We start from the raw sequence: 20,703 nt of genomic DNA, 5'->3' as shown, positions 1-20,703 counted from the left end.
GACATTATGCCATAACCACACACCAAATGTTTAATCCTCTTTTCTTGTTTTGTATTTGATGCATGCCATTATCATAAGATTGGACAACTTTCTTGTTAGAATCAATTATTTGTCTTAAATCTTGCATTTTTATCGGTGATTGTTGGTGTAAGTGAGGGCTTCTTGCAATTGAATACCACTATGTATGAGATCGGTTGGTTTTCAAATCCTAAACTTTGTGTTAGTTTACACGTTTTTTGCAGTACTATGTGAAACCAATCACATGTTTCTTTTGAGAATGAGTCGAAGGAACGATGGTTTTAATTTGAAGAAGAGATCATGTTAATCAAGCGAAAAGAGGCTTTGATGTGACCATGATTTAAAAGGAGAAGTTCATTTAACGAGAGGAAGTTCAAGTTGCGAGGCAAGGAAGGACCATGGATGTTGTTCGAATCGATAAGTCTTGGCCACATTAACGTGTGTGCTCTTACGGCATAGACGTGATTCTTCTTCTCCCACAAATTACTATAGTATGTATTGTGTTTGCTCTCATGGCATAGACACGGCTAAGGATCGGGCTAGCTAGTGTTTGTTTTGTTGGGGTAGATAGATAGGGATTTCTTTTATAGTGAAGATGGGGGGAGAGTGAGATTTGAGCTATGGTCGTTTTTTACAAGACACTTAATGATGATGAATGAGTCCGGAGATTGGGAAGTCCAAGGCTCATGAACGAGGCATTTAAGTAGTTAAGTAACAAGAGAAGAAACAAAGTCAAGTGGGACGTGAGTTTCTTCTTTTTACTACACCGGCAATCAACGTAAAGAAAGAAAACAAATAAACAAGCAATTAATTAAAACACAGAGAGAGAGTCATTTCATATTTATTTACTTTTATGACTACAAGAAATTAAATAATAATAATAATTCGCTAATTATAATCATAAATAGTTGGTAGTAAAGAGCAATAATAAACGGAGTTAATGAATTGATGAGGCGCTGAGATGATTTACAATAAATGGTATTTATTTTATTTGTTTTCTTATCTTTTAGTTTTACTCATTGTGTGTGTGTGTGTGTGTGTGGAGAGAGAGAGAGAGAGAGAGAAAGGGGTAGCCGTTTGGAATTAATGGGAAATTTTCTGCTTCGTTTCTTTCTTGTTTCGTTTCAAAACTTTTCATTAATTCCATTGAATGCCCCCTCGAAATCAACGACGTAGAAAGGAAAAAAAAACAATCAAACCCTATGCTTCAACACAGACATATGTATACAAACACGTATATATATATGTATATATATGTAAATTGTAATTATAAATATAATTATATTATATATTGATAATTTTCTTCTTATATGTAATTGTTGACGCCATGACGCGCTCTTCTGCAGGCGCCGCCGCAGCCACATCTCCGCCTCCCGCCGCTTCCTGTAGCCTGCTTCCTCCCGCCGCCACCTGCAAACGCCACTCTCACAGATCCGACGACGCCTCCGCCTCCGCCTCCAGTGGCGTCTGCCCCTTCTGCCTCAACGAGCGCCTGCTCCGCCTCCAATCTCAGCTCCGCCTCCTGCAGGCCAGCCGCCGCCATCGCCACTCCTTCTCCTCCTCCAACTCCTCCCACGACGACCACCACCCGCTGGCGGACGGGCGGAGCCATGAGCCCCCAAACAAACACTATAATCATCCCCTTCACGCCACCATGAGATCCCACCACCACCGCTCCTGCCCTCCTCCCGCCGCCTCCGATTCCGCCCCCGCCGCCACCCGCCGCCGGATCGTCCATCAGCCACCCTACTATTCCGGCACCACGCCCATCTTCACACCCGGCTCTTACTCCGCTTACTACTACTTCTACGGAACCAGCGGCCCGCCCCAAACCGCCGCCGCCCCGTCGGCAACCCTAATCTGCAAGAACCAAATCACCACAAACCTGTTGTCTCCCCACACTATGATCTCGCCTTCCGATCTTTATCACAATTCAGAGTCAGCTGCTCCTTCTACCGCCGCCGACGCCGCCTCAGGCTCCACTCATCATCGCCACCACCTGTTATCCTCCGATCATGGCGCCGCCGCCGCCGCCTTCGATGAAAACAATGACAGCAACGTGCATTGCACCTTGTGCCGCCATCGCTCCCATTCATCATCCCCAGCTCGCCGCCTTGCGCCGTTCCCTCACCACTCTGGCGCTGTCCTCCTCGACCAGGCTCCCTTCTCACCCTCTCTCATAGCCAGCTCTGCAGGAAACGGCGGAATCCACAGCAACAGTAATTATAACAGTAGTTTCTGTGTCCTCCCGCCGCCCCGGCCATCTCTCGGCGGCGGCCTCCGATATGTTTTCCACGCCGGAAATGAGAGCAGCATCAAGGACGGTGGCCGCGCCGCTGATCAATCTAGACAAACCAGCTGTACGAAGGCGAATTCTATCAGGGCTAAGAAGAAGAAGAAAAAGAAGAAGAAGAAGAAGATCAGGAATCAGTCGGTGACGCCCGATAGTCTGATTAGTAGAGCGGATCGTGCTCCGCCGCCAGATCCTCGCCACATTCCTGCTGCATCTGGCGGCCGCCATGATCTCGCCGCCGCCGCCATAGCCAATGTAGGAAGTACTAATCATTATGGTATGCCAATGTCTCCAGTGGCGGCGGCGGCGGCCAAGATCGACAGCAATACCAACCCTAATTCTAAGCCCCTCGTGAATACTAAGCCATTGATCGAACCACTCAGTCAATTTGTGGCCAAAGGCTTGTGCAATTTGCAGGGCGATGCACAGGCCAATTCCGCCATTAATCTGAAACAAGTCGATTCTTGCTTGACCAAATCTAATCAGATAAACAGTAGCAGTCATCCATACGATACGGCCACCGCCGTGCCCCCCGTTGGTTCTTGGCTTTCGTCTCTCTTCAGCCGGCGGAAGGCCGGGCGGAGATCGAAATCCATAGCTAGCTTCTCCACTTCCGCCAAGGCGTGCATCGATCTCAGTATAACCAACATAATCCAGCAAGCCGAAAGGTTTTCCGCAGATGCGGCGGCTGCCGGGGCTCGGAATTCGCAGGCCGAAGAGTCGAATTTCCGATCCAAGTTTCCTTCTCTCTTTAGCAACACGAGTAAGCCTCCGCCGCCTCCGTCGGCGGATCATTTGTCGGCCCCCAGAAAGAAAGTGAATGGTGATGATGGGGTGCGTTTAGGGTTTAGGGATACAGCCAGGGATAGTCTTAGCAGTGACACCTCCGCCGTTGCGTTACGACAGTCTGTGATGAATTCGAGACCTTCGATTGGTAAACGCCCTGATGATTCATGTGCGCCGATCACCACGTCTCATAACATGAAGCTCGTCGATTTCTTGATGGTCGATACGCTCGATACCAAGATTATGTCCGAATGCGCCACCGCCTCTCCGCTAAGCTCAGCGGAAGATATTAGGGCGGCGGCGGCGGTGGCGATCCCTAGCACAGGCCCGCATAATGTGAAATCTTCCGGCGATTTCAAGCACGCTAATTATAGCAGCCCAAGGTTAAGTGGTATAAGTAAAGCAGATGTAGCATTACACAGTGCGTCCGCTCCGATCGCCGCCACAATCGGCTCCGCCGCCGCCCACCAATTGGGTATATATGATACATCTCTATATAAGGCAAAAACAGTCCTAATTTCTGTGATAATCAAATCTAAAGGCACCATCTCTTGGAGATTCTTGTGTAATTGTGTTTTGTGGAATCCTGTGCAGGGCGTGGCACAAGCAGTGCGGCCGTGGATGAGGCGTATGGGGAGGAAAATGCCGACCGTGGGTGGCGGAAGAGCTGCAGCAGAAGCAATATTAAGGTGAGATGCTCGACAATTGAAGTGGCGCCGCCGCCTGATACGCCACGCCGCCGCCAGCTCAATAGCATCATCAACTCGCAAATGCGGTCATGGGGCCGGAGCTTCAACAAGAAGCTTTTCGGCGGATTCCTGAAATCTGCAGGCGGAATCCATCATAACAGCAGTAATCAGCAGCCAACGAAGCCGAAGATGGATGATAATGATGCCAAGAATCAGAGCTTGCCGCGACGATCGCAGGGCGCAAATTCAGTACTGGACGGCGATCATTGGCCGATGACAACCAAGAAGCCTGAGAGCGAGAAGCCGGTGATGAATGGGGGGACGGTGGAGGAGCAGATCATTAATCTGGTGGCGAAGAAGAAGAAGAAGATGGAGGATTTCGTGAAGCCTGCAGCAGAGCAGGCTCTTGATGGCGGCGCAGAGGAGGCTCGGAAGAACCTACCGCCATCGCCATCGCCATCGCCATCGCCGCCGCCGCCGCCGCTCCAATCCATCTTCTTGAGCAAGGATTACAGCGCCTTCAGCTTCTACTTCAGCCCTCAGAGCGTGGCGGCGAGGGCGTCGACGGACAATCTGCAGTCCAGCTACGCGAGCGGCCATGGCCAGCAGAGGAGGATTAATCGGCGGAAAGAATACTCGCCGCCGGAGGCAGGTGGGGGGCTGAACGGTTCTTTGTGGTCGTCGGACGACGCCGCCGCCGCTCCAACGGCGGCGGCGGCGGCGATGATGATGTCATCGTCAACGGCCAGGAGCACGCCGGAGCAGCTTCTGGCCCGCCATTCCGGCGGCGGCGGCAGCGGCGGCGTTAACGGTAATAACGTGTTTCAGCCTTCCCGCCATTCCGTGGACGGCTCATCTGCCGGCAGCCGCCGGCGAAAACTGTAATAACGAACTAATTTTAATGAAATTACGGAAATGCCCTTCCAAAGTCCCAACGCTTCTTTTTTTTGTTATTTAACTTTTCCTTTGTGTCTCGTATACATACCCCCTCGCCCAAACCGATGTCCTCCCAATGTTGCCCCAAGTCGATTGGACACCTTATGGTCGGGGTGGTGTACTTCATCCGGTCCCGTGATTTTGGGCGAACCGTAGACTAACTCCACGAACCCCCTGAACCACATCCATTGCACATTGTCTGTATCGACACTTAAACCATCCACCAAATAAAACATGCCGACATGAAGTACGTAGTAGTAGCAGTAATAATAAGGTTGGCACCTACCTCCCTCGCGAGAGTCCTTTGATAGCCAAAGCATCATCATCTGTAGTAGCCACGTCTTTGTTGTCTCTCTTCTGTGTTGGGGCTTCCTATTGCTCGACACGACTTGTCCATCTCTGCCCAAAGTCATTCGTCAATGTCTCTTTTATGGATTAGTGTTCCCCGATAACTTTAACATCTCTAGCCTCGTCTCCTCAATCTCTATCCAATTTGAGGGTTTAGCTTGTTCCTTAATAACAAAAATATCTCCAACTACATCTCTTCATGGATTCTTTTTGTACTATTCTCCCCCCCCAAGTTCTACACCAACATTGTGTAAGGTTTTCCCAAAGTTCCATGCTCTCTTTTTCAATTCACTTATTTTTGTTTTTTGAAACTCTTCTTGCAACTCTTTTACTTCTATTACGTCTTTGAAAGGCAATTTCATTGATCAACCATCTTTCTTTGGAATGTTTATGAAACGACGATCATTCTTCTTATATGACAGGCTGGAATGGCTTTAGGATTTCATGTCCATGTCATTTCAATAGGTTACCCTTGTTGAGAGAAGCAAATTTCCTTTCTCATGGGCTTGACAACCTTAGAATTTAAGGGGTGTTTCACTACTACCACAAAATTATACTCAATTATTCGAGTGAAACATGAAGTGTGTTGCAAATCATTCTAGCCTATATTAGTGATCTTGTGGAAGTTGTACTCTTCTTGTCCATATCTATATATAAATTTTGTGCATAAAAAGAACTAGTTTATATGATGTCTTCTTTTCATCTTTCTTGTCTTTTTCTTTTTCGTTGCCTTCACTCAAATTTTCAATTTTGAGCCTTATTATATACTTATGTATGCCTTCTGGCATGAACATTTGATTGTATCTGGAGTTTATTTTAATAATAAACTAGATTTACAACTCGAAGGGGCCTTTGTGCCACGTTGCTTCTCAATCAAAATTCAAAGGGATTTTCTACTCAAAATGCACAATTACACCATTGATAAAACTACAACTTTACAATGTGGTACAAGTGGTTGACTTCTATAGCTAAGGGGTCTGACTAGTTTGGTCTCCTCAACTTCATCTACCACGATGTGGTTGGGGTGAATTCAACATAAATAGCCTAAAATTGTCTCATGTTCTTCAATTGTTGGTTATACCTAAGCTAATGGATCATGTTCTTTTGTAATTACTTAGAATCCCTAACATTCTACATCACATCAACAATGCGTGCATTTTTAGTAGAGTGATCTCATTTTTTTGGATGCAATCTTAGATAAAGTGATATTGCACTTTGATATGAAAGAGCTCATTCAATGCCAATGCGAAAGTACTTTGACTATCATTACATAATTGTTGAAGACCTTTGGCACATCCCTCCCATTTTTGTCGTTAAGTGATAGAGTCATCGTGCTTTCTTTCACACTTCATTAGTGGGCTCTTGGAACCTATTGAAGGAGAAGGACAGCTCATTGCCATGGAGGGGCATTTTGAGTGAGATGTACAGGCATTGTAAATAGACAATTCATCACAAGATAGTGAATCAAGAGGGCACACATGAGAACTACAAGTACGACCACAAAAGGAGACGTGGCTATTCATCATATACACTCACTATGTTGAAACTCGAGGATCCCCTCTTGCCATCTTTTGATTTCTTGATCTCTCATCGCCTTGTTCTTCCATACACTATTCTAGACACCCCATGTAATGGGGCAAAGAACTTTAGCCTTGATTGTATATTGTTACAATTTTACTATAATTATTGTGGATTACTATACTTTAATTAAATTAAGTTATGCATATTCAGAAAACATCTTCGTTACGTCTTTATGTGATTTGTGGTCAAGTGAGGATCGTCACAAATCTTCCAAATCGAGTCATCATACACTTGGTGACATTCATGTAAATCTTCCAAATTCGCAAGAGGTGACATTCATTTCTATACACTTGGTTGTTCATCGAGCGAGCGTCATATGCCCTCATATAAGCATACACACGTGCATCTATATGTATGCAATTGTGCAAATCTTCATTCATTTACATACAAGAACAAGGACATACACATAAATTTTTTGTAACAGTTTGGTTTGAGCTTGAATTTTTTGTAACAGTTTGGTTTTAATTGTTTCCTGGTTTGGTTTGGTTTAAGTTTCAAAATTTTTAAACGGTTTGAGTTCGAGAGTCTCGAATTGATCCAAACCATTGTTGATTGCTATCGCCAAACCGTTTAAAAACAATTTAACAGTTTGATTCAAGCTTGAGTCGAGCCATTGTTGATTCCTATAGACAATTACACATAAGCTTGTATACTTGTAAAGAATCACATATGATTCTTGTGTAGTGGAAGATATGTGTGTTATGTGTATGTATATGTGAGAGGAAAGAAATGAGAGAAGAGAAAACACAAGATAGATAGATGAAAGAAAAATGAAGTACTCAAGAAGAAGGTGTATATTAACAAAGAGAACAGTAAATACGAAATGTAGCATTACAAGGAGTCACAACCGACACTATATGAAGTAGGAGGAGGGTGCTTTATATAAGGTCACCCTCTCTCTTCATTAACTCACTACAACTACTACTCTCTCTTGGGGAATGTGAAGACTCATAGTCATGGGAAATATGGAACTCATTAGTTATGTGTAATCAAATATGATTCTATGACACATAGTTAATGTGTAGAGAGTAGTGGTGTGACTCTTGACCTTTGAATGATCATAGATTGTCAAAGGGCGTGTTCACACATTGCACTAGGTTGAGCTTGATTCTCAACACACCCCCTCAAGCTCAACTCGAGTCGGTTCCTTTCGGTTGATGTCCGCTTCAACTGGTATCCGGTTTGGATTATCTCCAGTGTCCGCTTTGGCTCCTACCCGGTTCAGACGGTATCCGGTTCTCTCTTGTACTCCCCCTCAAGCTTGACAAGTCAGGGATTGTCAATCCAAGGTCTGACATGAATTGCCGAAGCTTGTCGGCCCCTAGGGCCTTGGTGAAGATGATAGTTGTCTGAAGATTCGTGTTGATGTGTTGAAGGTCGACATCTCCCGCCTAAACGCACTCTCGAATGAAGTGATGGTGCACTTTGATATGCTTTGTGCGTGCGTGGAACACCAGGTTCTGAGCCAGATAGATACTACTCATGTTGTCACAGTAAAGGGGAGTCACATCCTTGATGGGAACACCCAGGTTCATCAAAATCCTCTTGAGCCATGCGACTTCACATGCAGCCACGACTGCGCCCCTGTATTCGACCTCCATGCTCGAAAGTGCGACGATAGGTTGCTTCTTACTACTCCAAGATATTGCTCCGCTGCCAAGCAAGAAGACAAATCCGGAGGTCGATCGTCGATCGGCTATGTAGCCAACCCAATCGACATCTATGTACCCTTTGAGTCGAATTGGTGTGGTCGATTCGTAGAGAATACTGCAATCCATTGTTCCACTCACGTATCGTAATACTCGCTTAGCACAATCCAAATGGATATCTCGTGGAGTTTGCATGAATTGGCTAAGGAGGCGAACCGAATAGCTTTGGTCGAGTCGAGTGATCATGAGGTAGATGAGACTCCCGATTAGTTGTTGATACTGAGTCAGTTCACACTCTTCCGTGGTGGAGTCAGCATCCAATTTGAGGTTTCGATTGAGAGGGGTTGCCATAGATTTACACTCAGCCATCCCAAACTTGTATAGCAAGGATGTAAACACCGGGTCATTTGAAACAGGTAATATGTCGCATTATGAGAACACTACGTCGAAAAAGGGCACAAAAGCACGCAGTTTTCAAAAAGACACGACGCATGCGTAAAGCTTTTCAGAAAAGGTGGCAAAATATATTGAATTTCAACATGACTACCACTTTGAGTCATAAGTAAAATGCCTCCAAAAATACATCACCAAAATTACACAATAATGTACAACATGTCTACTAGTTACAATTATACATATTCGTGAGTTTACATCCAAAACAAATTTACAAAGTTTCCGATCATGTAGTAAAACAATCCCCAGCTTGAACCAAACCAATATATTAAGACATGTCTGATGGACTAGAAGAGCATTTTGACGTCTCATCCTCATCATCAGTGGCAATCAAAGCATTATCCTCATCCAATTCCAACCCAACATCTTTGTGGTTATGAGAATTGCTTCTGGTTATTCTCTGTATTTCATTTGACACCATGTTTGGGATTTTCTCCTTTATTATCTTGATAGTTGCTTGTCTTAGATGACCTGATTTTGTCAATGAGAAGTCATATACTAGTATGTCAACACGGTCTAGTGCGAGAGTAGCCGTGCTCGGTATATTCTTTCTTCTTCTCTTTCTGCTTGAACATCCGACATCCTTAACCATCTCTAAAGAATACTTTCCTGTAAATGCATCAGTTGAATTTGTCTGATACCAGTGGACTACTATTGACTTTGTCTGACTACTTTCTTCATCCCTCACTAATTCAATAATTTTTGCAATCCAAAATGGATGGCCCAAGGTATCGTCCCCTGCTAATGTTGCAACCAACATTCCCACTTGTAGTTCTTGCAAATTACCTTGCCATCTTGCCTCAACAGTACGTGACTTTCTTGGTCCCACATAAATATCTCTTTGCAGTGGCCGAACTAAATCATGAAGCTCCATATTATTCGATTGTTGGTGATGAGTCTACGATATCGTTGATGTCATCCCAATGTTCCATGTGAATGGGATACAGATTGGCCATAAACCGGCGATGTAATTATCTAAAATGGTGCGTTGATGGGTGAAGAAAATCTCCCACCATTCAACATCCTCATCACCGGCATACTTCTTAGTTCGATCAATATTATTTTGTTTCTCTGCTAGACATCTCAACCAATATGCCCTTTGTTCATCAATAGTACTATTTGGTGCTACATTTTTACGATCATCATATGGCATTTGTTGTGCACCATGTAGAGGTTCATCTGGGATATGAAGAAGGAGCCTACAACCTTCTTGGGGCTCCCATTGTGCACTAGATGAGTATTGTTTCGCAAACAACACCGTCATCTTCAGGTGGGCCGATCTTTGTTTTATGAGGAAGACATGGTTGAAACTTATATTATTAAGAGGTGCAAGCACCCTACCTTTAGTCCCGTCATTATCCATGCAGAAACGTTTAAAGTCGTATACTTCTTCCAAGTGTTGTACTTCAGGCTTTGGTGTATATGCTTCACTAATCAATTTGGATAGCGTGGGAAGTGTGAAAGCATTACAGCGAGCAAGTTTCTTTGAGAACCTACTGAACATTTGATCTATGTGATCATGGGTATGACCAACCAACAAGAAGTTAACCTTTATCTTTTTAAATATGCCCCTCTCTACTAGCATGCTTAGATAGCCGAAGACAGTTGAGTTCTTATTCTCTCTTGCTGTGTTGTCTAGTTGCACATATAGAACTGGCAGGAGTATACCTGACCATGATTGCAATACCCTGTGCATGACAGTGACAGTAAGATTAGGGTCGTTGTGGATATTGGGATAAGTTAAGAACACTTGCGGTCTTATAGTTTGACAATATGTCAAACAACCCACTAGATGCATTTGCACGAGACACTCATCTCCAATATCCTTGGGGAGTCTTTGAAAATGTGGCAAACAAGTTTTCTTTTGATCCATGCCGTCAATAATCATGCACATATACTTTTCGGGAGATTGAAACGCTTTTTGTCGGTGATGCATAGCCTTAGTACGTTCCAATGCCTGACTTTCACGATGTTCTTTTAACAAGTTCTTGTAATTCTTGATCTCTACATCTGATTTTCCACCCTTGGCCATACTTTTTAAACTCGCACATATTGAGCAGACTCCCATTCGCACCTTTCGTGGGATAACCACTTTATTAAATTGTAACCTCCATAGTCGATTAAAATGCCTGTACTGTATGTAAGGCTCAACATCGGAAGACATGTCGTCCTTGTACGATTGGTAAACTTCCCTTCGAGTAAAGTTATCTGACAAATGAAGTCTTCCTGTCGTTGGCATAACTTCACACTGTTTTGAAAAATATACCTCCATCCACCTAATTGCCTGTTGCCCAATTTGACCCTTACATCCAGAACCATTTTGATCGAACTGTACCCAGGAGCCCTTCAGAAGTCGCTCTTGAACTCGTTGCAGCCGCATATTTCCAATGCTATGAGTGATTTTAAAAGCTGCTCGACAACACTTGGTATTTAGTCCAAGGAAATATTCAACTTGCGTTGAATTAGGCCCTGCTTTGTGATCCAATTTAAGTTGCATATGCGAAAGAAGAAATGTATCTTGCTCTTCCCCATTAAGCGACAAGTATTTTTGTCGTGTTTCACGTAACCTTGACTTTCCATAAGTTGATAGACAGAGATTCGCACAACACGATGTCGTAGTGTATTTCGTACACTACGTGAAAAAGTAAAAATAATATAACCGATTTAATTACATATAAATAAATAAAATAAGAATATCAAGATATTTATCACGTGCATAGGGCAAGATTTGAACCTTGTACCTCCACGTAGCCAAACTTCAACTTTACCATTATGCTACCTTATCTTTAGTGTTCTACAAATAGATTTAATAACTATAAGTCCTTTATTTGCGCCTACCTTTATTAAAAGGTAAATCATGCATTTTTAGAGTGCGTGAATATTTTATAGAAAAACGCAAGCAACTAAAAAGTGACTCATGCACATCTAGCATGCATGAGCACTATATTTAGCAAATAAAAGCAAGGATTAGAAAAGCATCACATGCACATTTAGTGTGCATGAACATATTAGAAAAAGCATGTAGTTATGCTTAGTCTCTCCCATCACTATATAAGGATGGGGAGCACATTGTAGTTTTTGTTGATTATTTTTCTATAATGATCAATCAATCTAAAATATTCGTGGGATTCACGAATTTGCTAAAATAATTCTCTCTTACTATCTAAATATTGACTAAATATACTAAACTCGTGGGATTCACGAGATTCTTATCTTATAACTCTTTATACCTATTCTTTACTAGCCTTATTTGTATTTTTCTTTCTCCTAGTCCAAAACCTCGGCGGTTCCCACCCGACTCACGCAACGATCCGGAGCCGAAAGGCACGACACAAGTTGGTGAACCCGACGTGAAGGCGGGTGGCAAGGAGATGGAGAATCAACAAGAGGCAATGAGCATAACGATGATGATGATGTTCGAGCGGATGCTACAAGAACAACGAGTGATGTCGGAGATCACGGGGGCAGTAAAGCGGCTCGTACAACGAAACAGACAATTCAACGGAAACGATGTGTCACGCTATCTACGTGACTACAAGGCGGAGATGATACGATGTGGGATACCAGAAGGATTGCAAGTGACATCCTTCAATCGGGTAGCCACGGATGAGCTACAAGAGAGAATCCACAAGATACGGCAACAAAACTCAACATGGGGGTCATTCGAAGAAGCTTTACGAGAGTCATATGATTACAAGAGATCGAAGGGACAAGATCGGCGAGAATTTGACGAATGGGTGGCATCGGAGAAGACCCACCGAAGTGCAACACAAGCATTCCTAGAGTTCGAGCATCGTTTTGCTCGACTCTCGGAGCGGGAACAACGATTGGTGGGAGAGGATAAAGTCCTAATGTTCGTAAAATCGATCGATCGAAAAGAAAGGATGGACATCGGGATCGAACTCGAAGACGATGACGGTACGAATGGTCTTACCGAAGATTGGGCCGAAGTCCAAAGGGTATGCCGGAGACATGATGAGAGGAAGATGAGAATCTTGTCAACGACATGGCCGATGAAGGATGGTCGATTGAAGACAAACGATGGAGCCGATATGAAGGCCGAAATACAACATGATGGTGCGACGGAAGAGGGTGTAAAACAAGCTACCCTCTTGTCTTGCGAAAGAGCAACGACGAAGGATAAGGCCGATAACCCAAGTGTAGAAGAAGATTTCAGAATACAAGTGATTGAAACATTGGGTGAAAAAGGGGTAAGCATAATTGATGCAGTGAAAGAGAGCAAAGAGGACTTGATTGAGGAGGTCGCCACGAAAGATGACATCGAATCGAAGGTGGCTATGGACGAATCAACGACGGATGGCCATATCGAGACTTCCCCACCACTGATTCTAGAGACTCCGGCGGTTGCGTTCGAAAGGCAACGTGAGACCGAAGAGACGGAAGGTGGCGGAGAGAAATCAAAGGTTGAAGCTGATGCGTATGACGGAGAGATAGCCGAGAATATGGCTATGGGTGAAACAACGGAGGATGATAATACCGAGGATTCCTACCCACTAATTCTAGAGACTTCGGCGGTTGTGTCCGAGAACCAACGTGAGACCGGAGAGACGGGAGGTGGCAGCAAGAAAGGTAAAGTCGGAAGCCGGTTTGGATGGAAGGTGATCCGGACGGGATTCCGATCCGAAAGAAAGCCGAACCGGGTAAAAGAGGATTCGACCAAAAGTCGACCCGAAAGAAAGCCGAACCGAAAGGAAGAGAATTCGGCCGAAAGACGACACAAACGAAAGCCAAACCGGGCGAATGAGGATTCGGCCGAAAGACGACCCGAAAGAAAGCCGACCCGAAAAGGGGTCGACTCGGTCAAAACCGATCGACTGAGTCTGACTTGGCCGAACGTGAATATGGATAGAAGCCGACCTAGCCGAAAGCCGATCGGACGAGACCGATCCAAAAAGAAGCTAATCCGACTCAATCGGAGGTTGGACTGGTCGAGGCTGGTGAAAACGAGGAAAAGAAAGCCAACTGAAACCGAAATCGATAGATTGAAACCGAGCCGAAAGGAGACCAACTCAATCGAAACCGAACAACCGATTCCGATTCGGCCGAATACGAATCCGATCGGAAGCCGATCAAACCGAAAGTCGATCGGACGAGAGCGATCCGAAAAAAAGTCAAGGTTGATGAAGACAAGAAAGAGGCCAGTAAAAGACACTACCACGAATGACAAGGGCCAAGAATATGACGAGAGAGAACAAAGAATATGGTGGATCGGATGGCGACAATGGTTCGGGTGGAAAGAATGGGTCTACTCAAAATGGAGAGACAAAGTTGACATAGCGGGACAAACGGAGGATGAAGGGGAGACAACGAGCATCGGCAACTTCGGCACATACCGGAGGATGTGCGGGTTCGGAGGGGGCGAGTGTCGTAGTGTATTTCGTACACTACGTGAAAAAGTAAAAATAATATAACCGATTTAATTACATATAAATAAATAAAATAAGAATATCAAGATATTTATCACGTGCATAGGGCAAGATTTGAACCTTGTACCTCCACGTAGCCAAACTTCAACTTTACCATTATGCTACCTTATCTTTAGTGTTCTACAAATAGATTTAATAACTATAAGTCCTTTATTTGCGCCTACCTTTATTAAAAGGTAAATCATGCATTTTTAGAGTGCGTGAATATTTTATAGAAAAACGCAAGCAACTAAAAAGTGACTCATGCACATCTAGCATGCATGAGCACTATATTTAGCAAATAAAAGCAAGGATTAGAAAAGCATCACATGCACATTTAGTGTGCATGAACATATTAGAAAAAGCATGTAGTTATGCTTAGTCTCTCCCATCACTATATAAGGATGGGGAGCACATTGTAGTTTTTGTTGATTATTTTTCTATAATGATCAATCAATCTAAAATATTCGTGGGATTCACGAATTTGCTAAAATAATTCTCTCTTACTATCTAAATATTGACTAAATATACTAAACTCGTGGGATTCACGAGATTCTTATCTTATAACTCTTTATACCTATTCTTTACTAGCCTTATTTGTATTTTTCTTTCTCCTAGTCCAAAACCTCGGCGGTTCCCACCCGACTCACGCAACGATCCGGAGCCGAAAGGCACGACAACGATTTGTTCAAGTCGCATAGAAGTTGACGATCAGAACATAAGAAATTAAATCTCTTTTCACTAACTTGTCGAGGAACTCTTTTAAATGCTAGAGGTTTAGTAATGCTATTGTTATCTATCGACGAAGAATCGTCCACTTGTAAGCTTGCATGAAGAGGGCCATCAACAGGATCAATTGAAAACAGAGAATTCGAAGTACTAGGAGCCACACTTTTTTGTTTAAGCCGCGAATGTTTTTTGTGGTCGTACTCTTCTATTGAGAAATACGAGTTGTCTGACAATGAGAAGGGGACAATAGAAAAAAGAGATGTTCTACTTGTAGAAGAAGACATTTGAGGGAGTCTAACTGTATTCTAAAACCTTCTTTTGAGAAAATTAAGGAATGCTAAAGCCTAACTATATAACTACCCGAACACTTAGATTAACTATATTATTTTCCGAAATTTTCCTAAAAAACAAATAATTAAAAATTATTTTTTATTTTAAAAAGAATGCTAAAGTCTTCTATATAAGGAGGTTAGAAATTTCATTTTCATTATCACGTGAAAGAATCCATCGAGCTCAGAGCACAGGCCAATTTTCGAGCACTCAGAAGCACATCGTCGACAGCACTACCTCCGGCACGAACCATGAACAAGGGAAAGAAAATCATCAAGTTAGTAATATTCATTACATTTTTTAAGATTCCTAAAGATTCCTTAAAGATTCCTTTCCTCAACACATAGAAATTTTATTTTATTTTGTACAACGAACTTGGAAAGCAATTCTGAAAGGCAGGACCTTCAATCAAAATCCGATGCACTGCATCGGATTTTGGTTGAAAAAAATGTTGTTTTTGCGATAAAAAACTATCACATGGGACCATAAAATTGACGTAATTTAAATGATAATTTGCGTGATTTAGATAAAATTGTACGTTGTTTCTATGTTTTCACCAACGTTTTTAATTTCAGTGAACCCAGACAAAAAGTTCCTTCATTTAGATTGAAGATTCGATCTCCGACAAAACGAGATTCTGGCTCCTTCATGAAGGACACGAGTAAAAAGATTTTATTTGACTCAACGGGGGAAGGAGGATCCAAGTCATCTGTGGCTACTACCAAAATCAACAAAGGTAGTACGCAAGAGGAGAAAACGGTTGAGGTGAAATATAAGGATTACCCCGAACTTGAATGGTGTCTCTCTTATGTCGAGGAGGATGGGGTGCTGTTATTGATAACGGCAAAATCGGAGGGGGAAGGGAAACTTCAGCTTGGAAAAACATTTAATTACGGGCATGTAACCAAGCTAGAGTACGAAGACATTGACTCTACAAGTATTTTAATCGACGTCTCGAGCTCAGTTGGCAACAGGCGATTGCGACTTGATGAGGGAAACCTAGTACCCGAATCTTGCAATCCCAAGGCTTTGCGTAAAGACCTGCAAACGAAAAATAACTTGTTGGTAGCTCTTCGGTCGTACGTGACAGGAGAGATGATGACCGGTGAAGCAGAAACTCCACCGAAAAAGTCTAGGAAGACAAATCCTGTTCAAAAGAAATATACTAAACGACCACGACCCGAAGAAGAAGAAGAAGAAATATTAGAGTTTGTGGAAGAAGAAGACGACCAACAAGTCGACGTCGTGGCTCCAGGCAGACAACTATCTTCTGGTGTCCTAACGTCAGAACAAAATAAAATAAGAGAAAATATTGTGAAGACTAAACTTGTGCGCAGGGGCCAGCTATTTCATTTGCCCATTACTTCTATCCAAAGGCCCCCCATTGACCCCGTGACTGGAAGACGTCCCTTGGAAATTAGGGAGCCGCACTCCGTCCATGTGCAAAACCTGAAAAGCAAAATGAAAATCAATCCTCACGCTACTGTGGTGCCATTTTTGGTAATGGTTGATCAAGAACAATGCCCAACAGTAGCAGATTTCAAGTATAGCTCTGCAGACGATTACACATACTATGTAATCGGAGGATCACATTCGGCCGAAGCTCGACGACAGCTTGTCAAAGAATTTCCTCTCACGCCGTTCTTCAAGTACGCCGAATGTAAGGTATATGCAGGACTAACTCACGAGGAGGCGAAGCTGCTCGCATGGGACCATAACAATGACAATGATTATAGGCAAAAGATGTCATGTATAGAGAGGATAAGATTTTTTCATCATGAATACCTGGATGCCTTGAATCGTTTTGGTCCAAGATTGTGGCCTAGATTGCGACGCCAGTGTTTATTGGAAGTAGGGATTGCAGTGGATGAGAGTACCAAATCCGAAGGTCTCCGAAAATATGATTCTTGGTTTCAACTAGCTTTTCGGATCGGAGAGGTGTGGGATCTCCAAGACAAAATATTCTCTATGTGGGAGCGGAAAGAAGTCAAGGGGCAAAGATCAAAAAAGGGAAGAATTGATCCACAAGTTGAGATGAAATCAAAGACCAAGGGAAAAAGCGACTTGGTAATCGAGGAGTTAGCAGAGGACATGAAACTTTTACCTTGGAGATCATTACAAGGTATCAAAGATGATAGATTGTTAATATCCGTGCTATCTCGAGTGGTCGCCAAGGAATTTAGTTTGGACGAGATGGTAACAGACTTGCAAAAGTAAGTGTTTATAGTATACCTTTTCATGAAAGTCTTCAATTATTTTGAATATCTTATTTCTAATTTCATATTGATTGTGCAGTCACAAGGTATACATGAAGATTCAGGTGTTGATGATGCAAAAACTGAGTTTACCGACATGGGAAGAGGTTGAACAAGCCTGCCCGATAACTTCTTCCTACAAGGCATTGGAGGAATATTTTATTGTATTTAGAGAATGGGTATGTGTCTTTTGAATGTTGATATGTTAGAAAGTAATGTTCCCTGCTAACAACAATGACACTTGCAGAAACCATCAAAATCGAAAAAGAACAACGACAATAATGACGGTATTCCAGCGGCCTTCATCACGCACTTAGAACGTGCGAAATATGAGAAGAGAATGACCAAAGGGAAGGCAATGGAACTGCCCGAGGACTCGGAGACTGTAAAGAGTTTTTTGCATAGGTCTGATCCTTTCAAACAGCTTCATTATAGTGTTTTCAATGGCGAAGTATCCTAGATGCTCGAACTGTTACCGAGAAGGCACTACACTTTGCTGATAGCTGACATACCATATGGTTTCCGTATTGCGGGATCAACATATGATGATGTGCCTTTCAAGTACCCTCAAATCGAGAAAATGGTAAAGGATTTCGCAGAACTGACATTGGCCCCCTTGTGGAGGACAGACATATTTCATAGCATGGGGCAATCACTGTCAGTCACAACAGCTTTGAAGTCCCGTTGTCATGCCACTGAACACATGCATTGGTGCGTTATAGTTCGCTTTTACTCATTACAGTACTTCTTATTATATGTACACATTTACACCTCTAATACTTGATTTTCTTTCTCTATAGGATCAAAACAAATATTACACGTAGCCCTGGCGATCGAATGGTTAGTGCGGTCGAACATTTTTGTGTGGGCTACTATGATTCAATTACAAAGAAGAAGGCTAGAGCACATGTCAATGACCGTAACGTGGTTAACTACATCATGTGCCCAGCTGTAACCAAAAAATTAAGACATGTGTCAGGGGATAAAAGTATGGTGAACCCTTATCAAAAACCTCAAAGATTGATCAACCGCCTCATAGAGCTCTTCTCGAATCCAGATGATTGGGTCCTAGACTTGTTCTCTGGCACAGGTATAATATATATATTTAATTTCAATCCTATCGATCAAGTTTAAGACGTTACTTCTTATATATACTTGTTTGTGTTCATGCGACCATTAGGTACAACGACAGCTTGTGCATTGAAGATGTTTAGAAACTGTGTTGCATTGGAGAAGGACCCTGCTCAAGTTAACTTCATCAAAATGAGGATCACAGGAATCTGGGACTGTCCAGATCAGGATCAAGAAGTCGGAGCAAAACACATCAACGAGACAGAGATGTTCCAGATGACTTCACGAGAACCAATGGAACCAATTGATGAAGAAGCAGGGGAGCTGGTGGACCTGGAAGATGTAGCACAGTTTGACCATACATCAGATTCGGGAGAGCTTGGAGATGACACGAATGAAAACAGTCTAGAACAATCAGCGCCAGAGGAGCCTGCTCTGCCTGATTTGCTTATAGATTGATGTAGATGGCGTAATGTAAAAATTGAGGATTTTGAGGCATAATGTTCACCATCACTTCATATTATATTTGTATATGAGAACATCTATAATTGTTTATCGTTTAATTAAATTCACCTGTTCATAATTTCCCTTTTTAATCATTATTGGAACCGTAGTTTGTATTTACATATAATTGGTCACCATGCTCTTCTTCAGTTTGAGATATTAACATGATATTGTAATTTCTCATTTCCGTTAGCATGACTGTATATGAAAAGGCGAATGTTTTTGATAATAAGAGGTTTTTAGTTACCTACGGTTTAAGTCTACTGGTTCCACATAGTATAAATGAATGTCGTACGTAATTGTTACTCTTACCAATTACATTGTCATGAACTATATGACATTATACAATGAAACAATCGATATACCCGTCCAACAAGTGGGGTACTACTTTATTCCTAAACCCAAAACCACATATTTATAATTACGGTTTATGTAGTTTTACTCTACAATTTGAATATGGATACCAATTTTAGAACTTTATATTGAACCAAGTCTTCAATTGTGCTCCATGATATGCAAATTGACACGAATGTGGACACATATACAATTTAGTAATTGCTAGGTTTTTTTTGTTCTATATTTAACCATCAAGTCGCAAAAGGGGTACGCATGCATCGTATATTTTCGATATCAGGCTAAAATAGGGTACTTTTCTACATCTGGCCAACTATGCCAAAAGAGAATACAACATATTACCTGTTTCAAATGACCCGGTGTTTGTAGTGTCATTGAGAGATCATAATGTCGGTTGGAGTCCAAATTACCTCGATGCCAAGGAAGCAATGGAGCTCCTTCATGTCCGTCATCTCGAATTTGTTGGAGAGGAGGGACTTCACCTTGTTGATGTCGACTAAATGCTCACCTGCAATAACCAGATCATCCACGTATAGGATGATGACAATCGGGCTTCTAGAGTCGTTTCGTACGTAGATGGAGTTGTCAGATTTCGACATTCGAAAGCCGGTTTGATGAAGATATTGTGTTATCTTCGAATGCCAAGCACACCGTGCTTGCTTAAGGTCGTAGAGAGGCTTTTTGAGTTGGCGGACAACTTTTGAATGAATGTTGGATTCGAAGCCATGTGGTTGTACCATGTACACCTCCTCTTCTAATTCACCTTGAAGAAAGACGTTCTTGACGTCCATCTGGTGGAGATGCCACCCTTTCGTTGCTGCAAGTGCAATCACAATCCACACAATCATCATCTTTGCCACCGGGGCAAATGTCTCTTCGTAGTCGACTCCATGTGTCTGTGCATATCCTTTCGCTACGAGTCGAGCTTTGTAGCGGTTGACGAAGCCGTCGACATTATACTTCACCTTATAAATCCATCTGCATCTGATTTCCTTCTTTTGTGGTGAATAGGGAACGAGATCCCATGTCTCGTTCTTGCATGGTGCCCGCATCTCCTCGTTCATTGCTTCGACCCATCGTGGATCCTTGGCTGCTTCTAAAAAACTTTCTGGTTCTCGAACTGTCGCTATCTTCATCATAAAGGCATAATGGTATGCCATATAATCGTTGTAGCCGAATTGGCTAATAGGATTCTTTTCACGGGTGCAACGACGAGGGTTTTCGTTTGCCGTGGCAATGACTTTCTTTACGCTAGGTGTCCTCATGATAGGTAAAAACGAA

The 20,703-nt window shown here is 42.8% G+C and overlaps 1 protein-coding gene across 1 annotated transcript; it reads left to right on the top strand.

The window, feature by feature from the left end:
- Nucleotides 1–1,405: 1,405 nt before the first annotated feature.
- Nucleotides 1,406–4,717, top strand: LOC147856884 (uncharacterized). The gene is made up of 2 exons (XM_087328079.1): nucleotides 1,406–3,572; nucleotides 3,692–4,717. The coding sequence occupies exons 1-2, from the start codon at nucleotides 1,673–1,675 to the stop codon at nucleotides 4,669–4,671; spliced, it is 2,880 nt and encodes a 959-aa protein (XP_087184205.1). The 5' UTR covers nucleotides 1,406–1,672; the 3' UTR covers nucleotides 4,672–4,717.
- Nucleotides 4,718–20,703: the final 15,986 nt, after the last annotated feature.

This window comes from Azolla caroliniana, unplaced genomic scaffold (genome assembly GCF_043228905.1).
Source record: "Azolla caroliniana isolate FFs.n. ecotype wild unplaced genomic scaffold, voAzoCaro1.0.p SCAF_12, whole genome shotgun sequence".
NCBI classification, from domain to species: domain Eukaryota; kingdom Viridiplantae; phylum Streptophyta; class Polypodiopsida; order Salviniales; family Salviniaceae; genus Azolla; species Azolla caroliniana.
The sequence above is the reverse complement of the archived record's forward strand: the minus strand, read 5'-3'. Positions and strand labels throughout refer to the sequence as shown.

Excerpts from the sequence above, each read along its gene's own strand:
- LOC147856884 (XM_087328079.1), top strand. The coding sequence starts at position 1,673 with ATGAGATCCCACCACCACCGCTCCTGCCCTCCTCCCGCCGCCTCCGAT. Across the intron at positions 3,573-3,691 it reads CGCCGCCGCCCACCAATTGG|GGCGTGGCACAAGCAGTGCG; the intron begins GTATATATGATA and ends AATCCTGTGCAG.